This window comes from Herpailurus yagouaroundi, unplaced genomic scaffold (genome assembly GCF_014898765.1).
Source record: "Herpailurus yagouaroundi ecotype Mexico unplaced genomic scaffold, PumYag 162, whole genome shotgun sequence".
NCBI lineage: Eukaryota > Metazoa > Chordata > Mammalia > Carnivora > Felidae > Herpailurus > Herpailurus yagouaroundi.
This window is the reverse complement of record NW_024412403.1, coordinates 23,064,216-23,081,924: the sequence shown is the minus strand read 5'-3', so window position 1 is coordinate 23,081,924 and position 17,709 is coordinate 23,064,216. Positions and strand designations below refer to the sequence as shown.

Sequence of the window (17,709 nt, the reverse complement as noted above, 5' to 3'; positions counted from 1 at the left end):
TTGTTGCGTGTACCCACTTTTTGCAATTGTAAATCGAGCTGCTCTAAATATGTGTACAATATATTGTGTGAGCATCAGTTTCCTTTATCTAGGGTAAGTACCTGAGAGTTAGGTTGCAGAGTCATATGGTAAGTGCATGCTTTTAACTTCATGGTAAACTGCCAAATCATTTTTCACAATGGCTGTATAATTTTGAATTCTCTCTAATAGTGTGTAAGAAGTCAAGTTGCTTCTCACTCTCACCAGTGTGGATCTTTTCAGGTTTTTGTTTGTTGGCTGTGTGTGTGTTTTGTTGTTGTTGTTGTTGTTGTTGTTGTTGTTGTTGTTGTTTGTATTTAATTCTACACTTCAAAATAGGAGTGTAGTGAAATCTCTGTGGTTTTAATTTGCATTTCTGTAATGATATTGTGATGGTTTTATGCAGTAGCTAATGATAGCGTGCACCTTTTCATGTGCTTCTCATTTCTATATCCCTGTATACTCTTCAGTGAAATGCCTCTTTGAAATGTCTGCATTTCAGACATTCTCGGTGGATTATTTTTTTTCACTATTACAGTTTTAGAGTTCCTTACAAATTCTATAAATGCAGTTTTGCCCTCCAAACAGCTTCTTTAATGATGTGTCCTTTCATTTATTTTGCATTTTTTTTCTTATTGTTGAATTTAGATTGTCTTTATATATTTCGGATATTATTCCTTGCTCAGACATGTGATTCAAAGTACTTTCCTCCATGCTGGGGTTTATCATTTCATTCTCTTAGCAAGTGTAATTCAGAAAGCAAAGTCTTTTAATTTTAATTTTAAATTCCAAGGACTAATCTTTTATGGACCATTCTTTTTGTGTCATGTTTAAGAACTCTTCACTTATCCCCAAGTCACAAGATTTTTCTCCCAAGTTTTCTACTTTAATGTTTTCAGTTTACATCTTTGATTCATTTGGGGTTCATTTTTGTATATGGTATGATTTCTGTCCTCAGGTTCATGTATTTGCAAATGGAAATCCAATTATTTAAAAACCATTCTGAGGATACTATTGTTTCCTTTGCACTTTGCACTTTGTAAACTAAATTTTTAAAACTTTTGTTGTATTGTAAGCTTCTATTTATGGACTTTTTTTTCTGTTCCATTGACCTATGCACCTATCCCTGCACCATTATCATGCCTCCTCAATTGTGTAGCTTTTTACCCATACCTTAAAATCAGGGGGTATTATTTCTATGACTGTTCTTTTAGAAAAAACTTGTAAATTCTAGTTTATCTTCTACTTAAGCTTTAGAATTATTCTATCTTCAAAGTAATATACTGCTGGGATTTTAATGAGAATTGTGTAGTGTCTCGATAACGATTTTGGAAAATCTGACGTTTTTTCTCAATGTTGAGTCTACAAATATATGGACTCTACAAATGGAGTCTACAAATAAATGAAGGTATGTTTCTTCATTTATGAAGGTATTTTTTTTCAATTCTTTAACATTTTTGTAGTTTTTAGCATTTAGATGCCATATGTAACTTTTTTTTTTGATTAATCCTTAAGTGTTGTATTTTTGGAGCTATTGTATGTGGTTTTGTACATTTTAATGTTGGCTTCAGTTGTTCATTACAAGTACCTATATGGAAAACAATTGTTTTTGTGTTTTTCTCATATCCTGTGATTGTGTTATGTACATTTATTAGTTCTAGCAGTGTTTCTACAGATTCTTGGATTTGCAATGAATACAACAATGCATCTGCAAGTTGGAAGAAATTTATTTCTTCCTTTTTAATTGTTTGCTTTTCATTCTTATTTCTCACTTAGTACTGTGTTGGCCTTCAGTATGATGTTAAATAGGAGTGTTGAATGAAGACTTCCTTACTTGTCCCCAATCTTGGAAATAAAGTATTCATTGTTTTACCTGAACATCCATGTGTTTTGATTTGTTTTCAGTTTGTTCTGTTTTTCATTCTTCTGTTTACCCTTCCTTGCCTTCTTTGGATTATGTATTATTTAGTATTCTATTTTGTTTTATATATTATGTTTTTGGCCATATCTGTTTTTTTTTTTTTTCTGGTTGTTCATGTGATTACAATGTTCCTGTTTATCTTTGAACCAATATTTTACTATTTCAATTGAAACGTAGAAACTATCGCACCATATAGGTCCTTATATGCCTCTCTTCTTTGTCTTAGTTGTCGTCTGTATTATACCTGCATTCGTTGAAAACCCCATTACACAATGTTAACCTTCTATTTTGAACATTAAACATATCTTTACAAAGATATTTACCATTTCTTTTGTTCTTTCTTCATCCTTGAAACTCCCTTTGATAAAATTTTTCTTTTGCCTGAAGAGTTTCCTTTTCTAATTCTTTTAAGATCAAACCTTCTAGTAGAAGATTTATTGTCTTTTATCTGAGAATGATAATGCATTATTTTACCTGCGTTTCTGAAGGATATTTTTGCTGGACATGGAAGTTTATTTTGGCATATCTGTCTTTATGGCACTTTAACGTTTATTTATTTTGGGGACAGAGAGAGACAGAGCATGAACGGGGGAGGGACAGAGAGAGAGGGAGACACAGAATCGGAAACAGGCTCCAGGCTCCGAGCCATCAGCCCAGAGCCCGACGCGGGGCTCGAACTCACGGACCGCGAGATCGTGACCTGGCTGAAGTCGGACGCTTAACCGACTGCGCCACCCAGGCGCCCCATATGGCACTTTAAAAATATTGTTTCCCCTCCTTTTGGCCTCCATGGTTTCTGATAAGAAATCTCCAGTTACTTGAATTATTGTTCTCCTGTAGCTAATACATCTTTTGTATTTCTGTATGTTTTGTTTTCAGCAATTTGATTATGTTGTGACTGGATATGAACATCTTTGAGTTTATGCCATTTGGTATTCAAGTCCATAGCTGGTTTTGAATTTATGGTTCGATGTCCTTTGCCATTTAAGAAGTTTTCAGATGTTAGCCCTGTAGATACATATACACATGTATGCTTATATATGCATACATTTTTTATGGTGCTCTTTCTCCTTTCCTTCTTAGATTTGATGATATTTTGGTATTGTCCCACAAGTTCTTGAAGCTGTGTTCATTTTTTTCTTTACTTCCTCTGTTTTGAAGATTGGATAATTTCTACTGATCATCCTTTCATGTTCAGAAACTCTTTCCTCTGTCATATCGATCCAGCATATCCACGGTGTTTTATTCTTTAAGCGTCTAGTTCTAATATTTGTTTATTTTTAAATATATTGTCCATATTTGCAAGTTGTCTATCATTTCATTTATTTCAAGATAGTTCATTCTTACTTCAGTTTACTCTTGCTCTTTGGAAAATGTTTAAAATAGTTGCCTTAAAATAGTTTTTTGATAATCCAACATATGTCAGCATGCCATTGGCATTTCCCATTAATATGAGATTTTCCTAGTTTTTCGTAGGTGAAAAATGTTTAGATTATATACTGGATTTTGAATATTACATTATGAGATTCTGGGTGTTACTTCAGTCTATGGAGAATATTTATATTTTTATTTTCATAGACAGTCTGTTTAGGGGTGCCTGGGTGACTCAGTCGGTTAAGCATCCGACTTCAGCTCAGGTTGTGATCTCACGGTCCGTGAGTTCAAGCCCTGCATCAGGCTCTGTGCTGAGAGCTCAGAGCCTGGAGCCTGTTTCAGATCGTGTGTCTCCCTCTCTCTGCCCCTTCCCCACTCATGCCCTGTCTCTCTCTGTCTCTCAAAAATGAATAAATGTTAAAAAAATAAAAATAAAAATAACAGTCTGTTTAAATTCAGGCCACATATTGTGACCAGACTTCTGTGGTTTGTGGATTAAAAATCAGTTACATTTTCACAACTTTTGCATGTGTACCAATGACCATTTCAGTACCTGTGTGGTGATTTATCTCTTTAGTCCGTTCTCATACTCTTGGTACTGTTTAATATCAAATCTACAAATGCACAGCTGAGGGCTGAGGCCCAAATTTCATGAATACTTGATGCAATTACTTTTCCAAGCTCTTTCTACTCTGTTATCCCTCCCATAGTTTCCTGTTCTGCGAGTTTCCAGGTTTTTTTTTTTTTTTTTGTATGTTCATTTCTTTATTTTGATAGAGCACAAGCATGGGGAGGGGAAGAGAGAAAGAGAGAATCCCAAGCAGGCTCCACACTGACAGCAGGAGCACTGATGCAGGTCTCGATCCCACAAACTGTGAGATCATGAACTGAACTGAAATCAAGAGACAGACACTCAACCCACTGAGCCACCCAGGTGCCCCAATGTCTTTTTAATAAAGATATTAACTGAAATGATTTATAGAAGCTCATTTGATTGATACTCATTTGTCATCCTAGTGTGGCTCTGAACATTTAGCTCACACTTTAGGAGAAGTTTAACTACTTGCCTAACTTTTGACAAGAGTGTATTTAGAACCATATGTGTCTGCGTTAGTAAATGGGGCAACATTAAAGGACTTACAGAGGAAAAAAAGGAAAAGAGCCTTCAAATCTCCTTTCTTCCTGGCAGTCTATCGCAGATGCAAATTCTGCTGGTCTTACAAAATTTGTTCTTTTAAAAAATATGTAATAATAACTTCCCCAAATTACAAGCTATATAATCATTTGATGGTTTGTTCTGATATTTATTCAGATATTATAGTAAACAGAACAGTGTTTAACACCAGGATAACCCTTTCTTCCTAACATTTTTCTTATCATTAGCGTTACCTTCATTCCTGTTATATAAATGAGCCAAAGAAGACCCCCCGCCTCCTATATTTGTCCTTAATGTTGATTTCTTCTTCATATTCAGAGCATGTTGGGACCAGTAGCTCAAAGCCTCATTAGCACCAAATTCAAATTTTTACACCCATTGTTTTAAATAATAGCCAAAATATGCATATTTTTAACATTTAGCATCAGTCCGCTTTGCACACCTTGGAAAAGTGCACTCGTACTCTGCTAGCTGTAGACAAGACAAACTCGGGGCCTAAACACGACCCCATGCCACTGCTGCCCTTTGGAGTCCTGCTGTGCTGCTGAGTGACATCACCGAGATACCTAAGCCTCCCTCACAAATCCACTTCACCCAGGAGTTTCCTTGCACTCCTCCCACTCTGGGTGGTTCTCCCTCCCAAATATGCAGTCTCTGGAAGGGCTCCTTGCTGCGAAGAATCCATACTTTAATGCGACTTGTCCACGCACCCCCCCAAATAAAGCCCACTGTCTACTGCTCCCACTTTGTTGTCAGGTGTTTTCCTTGACCAGTCCTGAAATCCTTCAGCTGATCACATTTCCCAACAGCTTCATTTCTCTAGAATTTCTCAACTCTAGGAATAATGCTCTGAAACCTTATACATTTAGATTAATTTTAAACATACACGATGGGTTTGATTTTAAATTATTTTTCTTGGCCATTTTATAAGATTTTTCTTTAAATGCTAATTTGAATTACCAAATTGTATTCTGTCTCATTTTGTACCTCAGGTGACCTCAGAAGTTTTTGCCTTAGAACTCTTCATATTTGTAAAATTATTGTGGATTCACCAAGGAATTTTTATGTAGGTCATATCTATTTATATGTGTCATATCAATATCGTATTAGGCATTGAAATGAGAAGTTTTTAAAATGTTTGATTAATTTATTTAAGTTTTAAGATGTTAAAAAATAAAAATTAAATAAATTTTAAGATGTTGATTTATGAACTGTCAAAAATAATAAGTATGTTAACCTAAATAGCATGTTAAGGAAAATAGCAACATTTTGAGAAATACAGTAAAACAGCAGCTTCTTCTTTTTTACATTAAAAAATTTATGTTTGGGGTGCTTGAGTGGCTCAGTCGGTTAAGCATCTGACTCTTGATTTGGGTTCCGGTTGTGATCTCACAGTTTGTGGGATTCACCCCTGCATCGGGCTCTGTGCTGACAGTGTGGATCCTACCTGGGATTCTTTCTCTCTCTCCCTCTCTGTGCTCCTCCTCCACTCACTGTGTCTCATTCCCTCTCTCTTTCAAAATTAGTAAACTTAAATTTAAAAAATTTTAAAAATTATTATTGAGGTATATTTGGCAGACAATGTCACGTTAGTTTCAGATGTACACTCAACTGATTCAACAATTATGTACATCACTCATTGCTCACCATGGTAAGTGTCATCATCCTCTGTCACTATACAATGTGATTATGATATTAGTGACTATGTTCCCTGCTGTACTTCTTATCTCTCTGATTTATTTATCTTGTAACTAGAAGTTTGTACCTCTTCATCCTCTTCACCTATTTTAGCCAACTTCCCACCCACCTCCCTTTTGGCAACCATTAGTTTGTTCTCTGTATTTACTAGTCTAGTTTTTTTTTTTTTTTATTTCCCCCACGATTAGTGATTTTGAACATCTTTTCATGTGTCTGTTTGCCATCTATATGTCTTCTTTGGAAGAATGTAAATTCAGGTCCTCTGCCCGTTCTTAAATCAGATCGTTTGAAGTTTTGGTGTTGAGTCGTATAAGTTCTTTATATATTTTTCATACTAACCCCTTATTGGGTACATCATTTACAAATACTATATGAATATGTCTCCTCAGACAAAGAAAGCAAAAGCAAAAAGAAACTATTGGGACTACACCAAAATAAAAAGCTTTTGCATAGTAAAGGAAGCCATCAAGAAAACAAAAATTCTCTTATCAGTTGCTGCATTCAATCTTTTGTGATATATTTTTAAACCTGAGAAAAAGAGTTCTTTAGATCAGGAAATTATTGAACTTTTCCTCCATTAGCATAGTCCAGTAACTGGGAATGGGAAAATTGTGAGAATTTTGCAGGAGAAATTCATTTTCACATAGATATGTGGCTGGTAAAATGGAAGGCATCATAAGACCCCATGAATGGGTTTTGAGGACTTCTGGGGTCCTTGAAACATACTTTGAGGATTAAAGAATATTGCTGATCATACAGTATACTCATAAAGCATAAAAATAGCCATGTTTAATCATGAAAATATCCTCTAATGTGTCTAAAATTCTCAGACTTTTTTTTTTTGACCAGAGTTATCTTTCACACTAACTTTGGCCCTTTATTTAGTTATCGCCTCTTAACATGGAAACAAAAAGAAATTCAAAATAATGCTTTCCATGCTTCCAACTTTAATTTTTCACTTGGATTTTCTTTAATAAGGGTTACAATGCTTTTAGACTTATAGCTATGAATTAACTTCAGGAAATTATCTGAGAATTATTTCCTTTAACTTTTATTGCTTTATTTTCTTACTTGTTCATTTATATATTTTTTTTCTGGTTATAAAAATAATACACAGTTGGAGTAGAAAATTGGAGTGATGACCACTGAGGGCAATTTGATTTAGTCTTCTTCAGTCAAGATTACATATTCGTTTAGTCTTTGACGTATCAATTTTACTTCTAGATAATTAACTGGTACATTGGTTGCAGTAGATAAGATTGTAGTAGATAAATATTTGGATATCCTCAGGAGATATAACATGTGGCCAATAGTTTATCTACAGGGTAGAAGACTGTGCAATACGAACAGTTTTGAGGAAGTACTCTACATAGTGACATGAATATATTCTTTACATGCATTATTAATTTGAGAAAAGAAGCATGGTACAGAATATGGTATATTTTGTGGAAAGACGAAGTAAACATAAAATTATGTGCTAATAGTTGCATAAAAATACAAATAATCAAGTGGTTAACAAGGAAAAGAGTAAGGTCTAGAATTTTCCTCTTAATTTCATTTTATTTTTGAACCCGTGAATGTGATCTACTTTAAAAGTCAAATTAAAAGAACATAAAAATCAGATTTATTTGGCAAAATTTGGAAAATATAGGAAAACATAAATTATGCAATAAAGTTCTCATTAACATTTTCACATTGTTTTTATACTTTCCACTGAAAGCAGTATTTATTTTCCCCAAATATCAGATATTTTTCATATTAGAGTTTACTAAGAATTCGAAATGTCAATGGAAACATTTTCCTTGAGGTTTTTTTTTTTTAATGAATATAATGGGCCAGTTTGATCCTATTTTGTAAACTGATATCAAATAAAACTCTTACTGTTTCACTCAGATAGGATTGATTTTAGAACTCAATACTCAACAGATAATTGTAATTATATTACAATTTTACTGTATTCCCATATTGCAGCATATGCCCACCAATTATTTGCCAATTCTCAATCAAGTACATGAAAAAATATTGATTGGATTTTATGCAAGACAGTAATAAGTATGCTGACACTCCACATTAGAAACCACTGTTTATTTGAAAAGAACTGACTACAATGCTTAGTCTGCTGTAACCAAGAAGCTAGATTTTTTCCAAATGAAATTATACAATTAATTAGCTTTTCTTTATGTTAATCATTTGACATTCTGTATTTGTTAAAATTTTGTAAGTCTTGCATTCCAAAGAAAACTTATTTTTACCAAGTAGCACTTTAAATTGACCATCCTCATAAATATAAGAGGAAGGATTATTACAAATAACCAGAATCAATGAAGATTGAGAGGTGTGGGGCACCTGGGTGATTCAGTCTGACTCTTAATTTTGGCTTAGGTGATGATCTCGTGGTTCATGAGTCCAAGCCCACATCGGGCTCCATGCAGACAGTGTGGAGTCTGTTTGGGATTCTCTCTCCCTCTCTCTATCCCCCTCCCCCTCATCTCAAAATAAATAAACATAAAGAAAAATAGAAAAAAGAAAAAGAAAAAAGAAAAAAATTGAGAGGTGTTAGATGATATAATAACCTGTGAAGCAGAAGAGCAAAACAAACAAATAAAAATAGAACAAATAAAAAAAATGCACACATGAGACATTGAGACATAATAAGACTACTGGAAAGTAATGATGATCAAAATCATGATGAGAATGCATTGTCCATAATTTAAATATCTTATTCCGTAGGGAGAGTCTACATAATATTAAAATATCAATCATTTTTTTTACTATATGATATTATGAGCAATTAAGTATATGAAAAATTGCTGAAGAGGTAAGTTGCAGAATGAGGATACTTGCTTCCATATCAAAGAAGGAGTCTTAGAATAAAACTTAAAAAAAATACAATTTTCTAGCATCCCTGAATAATATGAATCAAGTTTGCATAGGTGGCTTCTTGGTTGGTTCATTTTTCTCTCTTCAGTGCTTATATAAAGTAGAAAGAACCATGTGTTAATGAACTCATGGAAAAACCTGAGGAAAGAAATTAAGTTATGTTCCATATACATTGAGACCAACAATATAGAATGTTAAAAATACCAGGTACTTTAGGGGTGCTTGGGTGGCTCAGTTGGTTGAGCATCCAACTTTGGCTAAGGTCATGATCTCATGGCTCATGGGTTAGAGCCCCACTTCAGGCTCTGTGCTGACAGCTCGGAGCCTGGAGCCTGCTTTGGATTCTGTGTCTCCCTCGCTCTCTGCCCCTAACGCACTCACATTCTGTCTCTGTCTCCCTCAAAAATGAATAAACATTAAAAAATACCAGGTACTTAAGCATGAACATGGACTATTTCTTCTCTTGGCCAAGGGCTAAGATAGCTTATGTGACTTTTTTCCCCCTTCTCTTATTTTTCATTTTTGTAAAAATCACATAACATAAAATTTATGATCTTAACCCATTTAAAGTATAAGTTATGTGGCATTAAATATGTTCATAATGTGCACCATCCAGCACCATCCATCTCTGTAATTCTTTTCCTCTTGTAAGACTGAATCTCTGTACCCATTTAACAATAACTTCCTATTCCCTTCTTTCACCTCCTGTCCTCTCCATATTTTCCCTGTTATTCCCCCCTCCCAAGAGCTCCTAGCAACCACCATTTCAAGTTCTGTCTCTATAATTTTGACTATTCCAAGTACATAATAAGTGGATTCATAGAATATTTGTCTTTCTGTGACTGGTATTTCACTTAGCATAGCATCCTAAAGGTTCATCCATGTGAAGTATATGTCAGAATTAACTTTTTTAAAATTTTTTTCTTTTTTTTTTTATTTTAGAGAGAGAAATGGCAAGTGGAGGAGAGGAGCAGAGAGAGAGAGAGAGAGAGAGAGAGAGAGAGAGAGAGAGAGAAACTTAAGCAGTCTGCACACTCAGCACAGAGCCCAGAACAGGGCTAGATCCCATGACCCTGAGATCATGACCTGAGCCAAAATCAAGAGTTAGATGTTCAACCAACTGAGCCACCCAGGCTCCCCTTAACTTTATGAATAGTATTCCATTCTGTGCATATAACACATTTTGCTTATCCATTTATTCATTTACGGTTATTTGTATTGCTTCCACTCTTAAATATTGTGAATAATGCTGCTATGAAGATGGCTATACAGATACCTGTTTCAGATATTGCTTACAACTTACCTTCCATGCCTCCCTGTGGAAGCTGCAAGCCTACCATAGACTCCAGAGATCCAAGATAGTTACATTAGACAGATTCTGTCTGTGCAATTGCTGCCTAGGTAGGGAGACAGATGCCTGGTGCTGACTATTCTACCATCTTTTCCAAATCCTCCCTTACGCTAATTTCTGAATGCCACACAGCCTTAAAAGTGCAAGCAAGGAAAAGTAAATAAGAAAGGACCATGAGTCTTCATGTTAGTAGTCCTCTGCCAGAGAGAGGACATACATGTGAATTTATTTGATGACATACATTTTGGCCAGATCTGATTAATCAATGCGTTATAAAATTTTTTTTTCAACGTTTATTTATTTTTGGGACAGAGAGAGACAGAGCATGAACAGGGGAGGGGCAGAGAGAGAGGGAGACACAGAATCGGAAACAGGCTCCAGGCTCTGAGCCATCAGCCTAGAACCTGACGCGGGGCTCAAACTCACGGACCGCGAGATCGTGACCTGGCTGAAATCGGACACTTAACCGACTGCACCACCCAGGCGCTCCATTCAATGCGTTATAAAAGAGTAGCTTTCCTGACAGTGGTGGTGATTGGGGATTGGGAAGTTGTTTTCCTTATCCTGAATAAATTTGAAGGGATTGTTGTTCTGATCAACTTGAATCACGTGAGTATTCCATGCTTAGTACAATGTTCTTCATCTTCTGAGACATATTTAGGGACAGTGCATAGAGGAAGACTGCAAGACACAGAAGGCAAATGGGACCGCTGGATGTCATTGTTGATGAAAGTGAATTAAGCCATCAAATTAGAGGTATCTTTGGTGCCTAAGCAGCCAGCAAAGGGAATTAATTGTAACATGAAGGTGGGCCAAAACCTTTGTATAAGTGAGTTCTGGAGCCACTTCCCTACACGTTCTCATGTGTCTTGAAGCTGAAGAATGAAAACCGAAATTTATCAGAAAGGATTGACTACGTAATATACACAATATAAGTCTTTGTAAAGTTATTAGAACTAGATATTTCAGATATAGTCAAATACAAAAAAAAGTATTTTTAAGAAGGTAAAATAGAGTAGAAAAAACATACTACATATGGGTCTTATGAGACAAGAAATTTGGATGAAATATAATTGTAATCCCTTTTAAAATTGTTTAATCCAACTCAATAGCAAATTCTGAACCAAAGATAATATATGTAAAAGTGCTCTATAGTCTAACACAGTGGCTAACAAATTCCCTGCACATCTTGGCATCAGAACTCGTGAAAACTTCTGCAGGTTTTGAGGCTATTATCCTTCCGAATAGTTCTGGAATTACTCTTCAAATTACTACTATATAAATATGCAATACTAATATTGTTCTACAAGTGCACACTCTAAGTAAGAACACCCATTTCATTAGTAGAGCTACTGTATCATAACATGGAAACATTGAGATTTGTCAGTTCTTGCAGATCATCTTGCAGTTCAGTTTATAGAAAAGAGAATTATGATAAGGAACAAAGAGTTTGTTTAAGCGAGTAACAGTCATAGGACAAGAACTGGAGCATGTGATTCTCCGATTGGAGGCGTTTCTATTTACACAAATACTTTGCTCTAGAGAGGATTTCTATTAAGAAGTACATTTTCGTGTAATTATTTAATGGTTAAAATATTTATTGTTGTAATAAAAATAGTGACAGTGTTCTTGCACCTATGTTTATCATAAGAAAAGGAAAGGCAATACATTTTGATTAAAGTGTTCTTTTCCATAATTACAAAAGAAGGAAAACTAGATACAGAAAGTCAAATTTCAGTGTATTTAAAATACAGAGTTAATGTCTGAAAAAAAAAGTCCATCCTATTGTAATATGTGTAATTATTATGTTATTTTAGAGACAGCATGTCAGATCATGTACCTTGTATTTAAATTCATAAAGGCAGAAACTTGATTTGTTGTGCTTAATTGCTAAGATACATATCAGCTCCTATCTGCACCATCAGCATCAACAATACAGCATGAATGCTGACCTGAATGCTATTGTAGAGATATTTAGTTATTATCACACTTTTTTTTTAATGTTTATTTATTTTTGAACAACAGAGTGTGCGTAGGGGAAGGGCAGAGAGAGAGAGGGAGACACAGAATCTGAAGCAGGCTCTAGGCTCTGGGCTGTCAGCACAGACCCTGTTGTGGGGCTCGAACCCACAAATGCGAGATCTTGACCTGAGTCAATGTCAGATGCCTAACCAACTGAGCTACCCAGGCACCCCAGTTGTTATCACACTTCTAAATATGTAAAAGACAATTCTACTAATATAATTAATTTTAAGAGCATCATTTTGTCATTTAATTGAAAATCATAAAAGTGCATTAAATCAAAATTTATGCTGTACTTTGAAATTTAGTTTCTATTATGGATGCTATTGATTTGTTTATTGCAAACAGTACATTTTAGTAACAGTTTCAACATTTCCAAAATGTGCAGCATATACAGTTTTTGCAATGTAATTAGTTAGAAATTGGGGAAGCTTAATTTTTAAAATTGAATTGTTCATGAAAATCTATTTCATACTCTCTATGTCTTGAGCAGTTTCTCTTCATAAAATGTTCTGTAGTTGTGTGAAGAAATTAAGTGCAGTTAATCAGAAAGAACATTATGGTTTGACACCTAATTTGAAAGCCCTGTCTTGAAGCGGTGAATAATTGCTTATAGAATTACATATACCGATGAGAACTCAAATAGGAAATCCATTTATGCTCCAAGTAGATCTCAGTATTGATGTAAGTCAGGATAGTATTGTCTGTCTTTTTCTGAGAAATATTTCATAAAAGTATACATATAAATTAGTTAAAATGTCTACTTTCTTGTTTAGTTTGATAGATTAAAAATAGTACAATAGCATTAGAACGAATTATCTCATTATTGTAAATGGCACGTAGATCAGTGGTCTTAAAGTTATTTTACTGTGCAACCAAGTCAGTCCTGTTGATACAAATACAGACGTAAACAATAAAGTTTTAAAGCTTAAAATTAACAACAACAAAAAGTACCTGTAAGAAAGTCCCAATGGTGTTTATAAAATGTTTTTCATCTCTATTTAATCTGTGTTCATCTCTTTTTTCAGTGCCGCCAGCGATCACAATGCCTCAGAAATCCTTTAATGCCACAGCAGAGAGAGGAGAAGAGATGACATTATCCTGCAGGGCCTCTGGCTCTCCCGAGCCCTCTATCTCCTGGTACAGGTAGGTTACAGATACATATCCTTCTGGCTTGTGTCCAGGATCAATCTCATGGAAAAATATTTCTGATCTTATTTTATCAAGAATAAGAGCATTCTTTGGAGTTTCATTTGAAGTTTATGACAGTTTTGTTTTTAGTTAAATTGTAAAAGAGATTAACAGAGTGATTTAACCCAAGTCAAAGACTACACCCATTACACTGGTTATTCTTTCTAGAATGCAGGTTTCTGCCCAAAATGGGCCCAGGACGCCTATGACTGATTCAGCCACATTAATGTTACTTCTAGAGACTAAATGGAAATAGGAATGCTAGCATTAATGGCACCATTGTTGTATGTATATAAAAGTGTATTTTATTCAATTCAATTATATATTTTCTTTATGGACTGTATTATTCAGAAAAAAAACTAATTATGTGCAGTTAAAGTTTCATAAATTTAATGTCATTTTTAAAAAGCTTACTTCATCAAATGAATAAACACTCTATCCTAAGTCCATTCTTTAACAGTTTACTTATATATATATATATTTAGAATTATTAAATGTTACTTCATTTTTATTAACATCAAACAGATATCAATGTTGTCATTCTTTTAGGTTGTGGCTTTAACTGTTAAAAGGGAGACAATGAAACTTTACAGATGGACAATTTTATAAATTCATACTAGTTATTAATTCGGGTTACTACTTAAGCATAGCTACAAATATTTATATAATCTCTTCTACACTTCACAAACCAAATAGTGTAAGAGTAATCACAAGAAAACAATAAGTAAAAATATATTCCACATTGTCAAAAAAGGGCCAATTGTAAGGATTAGGTTTAAAAAAAAAACTGTTAAAGAAGAATAATTGCAATCCAATTTTATTTTATTCTGTCACTTCCTGGACATTTACTGATATTCTGCAAGTTCCAAACCTTTATCCATTTAATATAGCAGGTAGCAATAAACGAGATATTTCTTTAAATAGGTGTTTTTAGATGTTCTTTGCAAACTGATTCCTTTGTAACATAATGTTGGTATTTTTAAAAGGATTACACATCAAACATTAACATATTCACCCCAGATAATAATCATGTATCTCAGAGACTTCTGGTTTCTAGTGTGTATCTTAAAAGAGTCAATATTACATCTAATTGCAGCACAGAAAAGCTCTTGGACCATTCATTACAATGAACAAATATTGTTCTAGAATCTCATTCTCATCATTATATCTTTCCAGAGAGACTTCCTTCTGTTTAAATTTCTGTCTTAAAGTTCAACATTTGTTCAAAATTCTCATATTTAAGTGGAAACATAATTATCATACAGGCTAGAAAGATCAGATTCTGAGGCTAACATAATGAATCATTTAAATCTACATTTTTAAATCTTTATATCTTCATATGACATTAGTTTAATGTCTATAATGGTGTAAATAATAATTGTTCTATTCTCTGGATATTTAATATATAATGGGCGAATGGAAGTATATGGTAGTGACATTGACAGAGTGAAAATTAGTATTGGAAGTTTTTATTTTGACATATTTATGTAGGGCTATAAGCATGTAATCCTTGCTAAAAGAAGTTTTAAAATCCTATAAACATTAAGTAATGTAGGGAAGCAGCCCAGCGAGAAGGATCCAGACTACCTGTTGCACAGAGATACTATATCCAAAGGAAGTAAGTGCAGCCAATAAGGGAAATAGTTGAGGACCACACAGTGGGGGAAAATAAGAAGTTTTCACAAAGACAATCAGGAACACTTGGTGACGTGAAAGCTAAAGTGGGAGAAGGGGCAGCTACTCTAAAATATCTCTCCCCTTGTGCCATTCAAATGGTTCTTCTACATCTGTTGAAAATACCATATGGATTTTTAGCATTAACCCAAGTAGATCGGTGAATTCCATTGATTTCCAAATGTTAAAATAATTTTGCATTCCTTGGATTACACCCACTTGATTATGCTATATTGTCCTTTTTATGTATTGCTGGAGTTACTGTGCAGGTAATTTGTGAAAATTGCCACATTCACGGTTATGAGAGATATTGTTTTATTGTGTTCTTATTCTTGACTTGTGTGGGATCAGGGAAACACTGAATTCATAGAATGAGTTAGGGAAGTGTTTCCTCTTTGGTTTTCTGATAGAGTTTGTATATAATACTAACTATTTTTTACTTAAATATTTGGGAAAATTTACAGTGAAACCACCTGTGTTAGAACTTTCCTTGTGTAGAGGTTTAACTACAAATTCAAGTTATTTCACAGATCTGGGTCTATCCCAGTAATACCTTTGTCTTTAGTGGTCTCTTGTGATGTATATCTTTTCAGCAATGTGTCCATTTCATTCCAGTTGTTTTTACTAGCTTTAAGTTATTTACAGTATTCCCTTGCTATACTTTTTTTACTTTTCAAAATTTTTATTTAAATTCAAGTTAGTTAACATATAGTGTCAAATTGGTTTCAGGTGTAGAATTTAGTGATTCATCACTACACATAACACCCAGAGCTCATCACATGTGCACACCTTAATACCCATCACACCCATTTAGCCCATCCCCACCCACCTCCCTCTAACCACCCTGTTTGTTCTCTGTCGTTAGAGTCTCTTAATGGTTTGTTTCCGCCCCCCTTTTTTTGTTTTTGTTTTTTTCCTTTCCTATATGTCCCTCTGTTTCATTTCTTTAATTCCACATATGAGTGAAATCATACGGTATTTCTTTCTGTAATGGCTTATTCCACTTAGCATAATACACTCGAGCTCCATCCATGTCATTGCAAATGGCAAGATTGCATTTATTTGATGGCTGAGTAATATTCCATTTTACATATATACCACAACTTCTTTATCCATTCATCAGTCAGTGGACATTTGGGCTCTTTCCGTAATTTGGCCATTATTGATAAGGCTGCTGTAAACATTGAGGTGCAAGTGCTCCTTCAAACCTGTTCTTGTAATGTTATTTTTGACATTGGTTATTTAGAATGTTGTTAATTTGTTTCCAAATATTTGAGTATATTTCATATATATTTCTGCTACTAGTTTCTAACTGAGTTTCTTAATTGTCATAAAACATACTTTGTATAATATCAATTTGCTTAAATTTATTGGGTCTCATTTTATAATCTAAATTTTTAAATGTTCTTTGTGCACTTGAAAAGAATATATATTCCACTGTTGTATGGAGTAGTCTCTAAATATCAAATAGGTCAGCTGGTTGATTAATATTGTTCACATCTTCTATATCCTTAATGATTTTACAAGCATTGTCTGTTTTTCTGTGCTCAGTTCTCTCTGTTTTGTTTCATGTCTTTTGAAGCTCCGGTATGTGTTTATACATTTATCAACACCATATCAATATTACAAAATTATTAAAGGAATTTGTTTCAGAATAAAACGATATCAGAAATTTTAGCCCTTTTTTTGTTTTTGCAAATTTTTATGTCTTCAAGTTCACTAAATTATATTGATATATTTTCAAAATTGTTGATTATTTTTCTTTTGTAATGTTTAATCTACTTTCAGATCCACCAGAGTATTTTTAATCCTTCTATTTTTTATCTCTACACATTTGATGGAGGACTTTATTTCCAAGGCAAATTGGTATATAGTATTATTAGTTTCAGGTGTAAATCATAATTTGATTTTCATATAAATTTCAAAGTGATCACCGTAGTGAGTCTAGTTACCATCTGTCACCATGCAATTGATTCCCTTCACCCATCTCACCCACCCTCTAATTCCTTTCCCCTCTGATATCTACCAATCCATTCTCTGTATCCAGGAGATAGTTTTGTTTTATTTGTTCACTTGTTTTATTTTTCAGCTTCCACATGTAAGTGAAATCATATGGTATTTATATTTCTCTGTCTGACTTGTATCACTTAGCATAACACATTTAAGGTCCATTTGTGTTGTGAAAAATGGCAAGATTTGCTTCCTTTTTATGGGATTTTTCCAGTTTTTTTTTTCTTGTAACTGATTGCTAGTGTCATACCATTGTGGTTAGAAAAGATGCTTGGTATGTGAAATATCGTCTTAAATTTATTGAGACTTGTATGTAGCCTAATGCCATTTATCCTAGAGAATGTTCCATGTCACTTGAGAAGAACATGTATTCTACTATTTTAAATGGACTGTTCTGTTTATATCTATTAAGTC

At 34.0% G+C, this 17,709-nt stretch overlaps 1 protein-coding gene across 3 annotated transcripts in view; it reads left to right on the top strand.

Moving 5' to 3' along the window:
- The window catches only part of NCAM2 (neural cell adhesion molecule 2), a 521,094-nt gene that overhangs the window by 324,772 nt on the left and 178,613 nt on the right, over positions 1 to 17,709 (top strand). For all 3 annotated transcript variants that reach the window (XM_040484139.1, XM_040484138.1, XM_040484141.1), the window contains one exon: positions 13,449 to 13,566. In XM_040484139.1, coding sequence (XP_040340073.1) covers positions 13,449 to 13,566 — 118 coding nt within the window. The remainder of the gene's footprint in view (positions 1 to 13,448; positions 13,567 to 17,709) is intronic.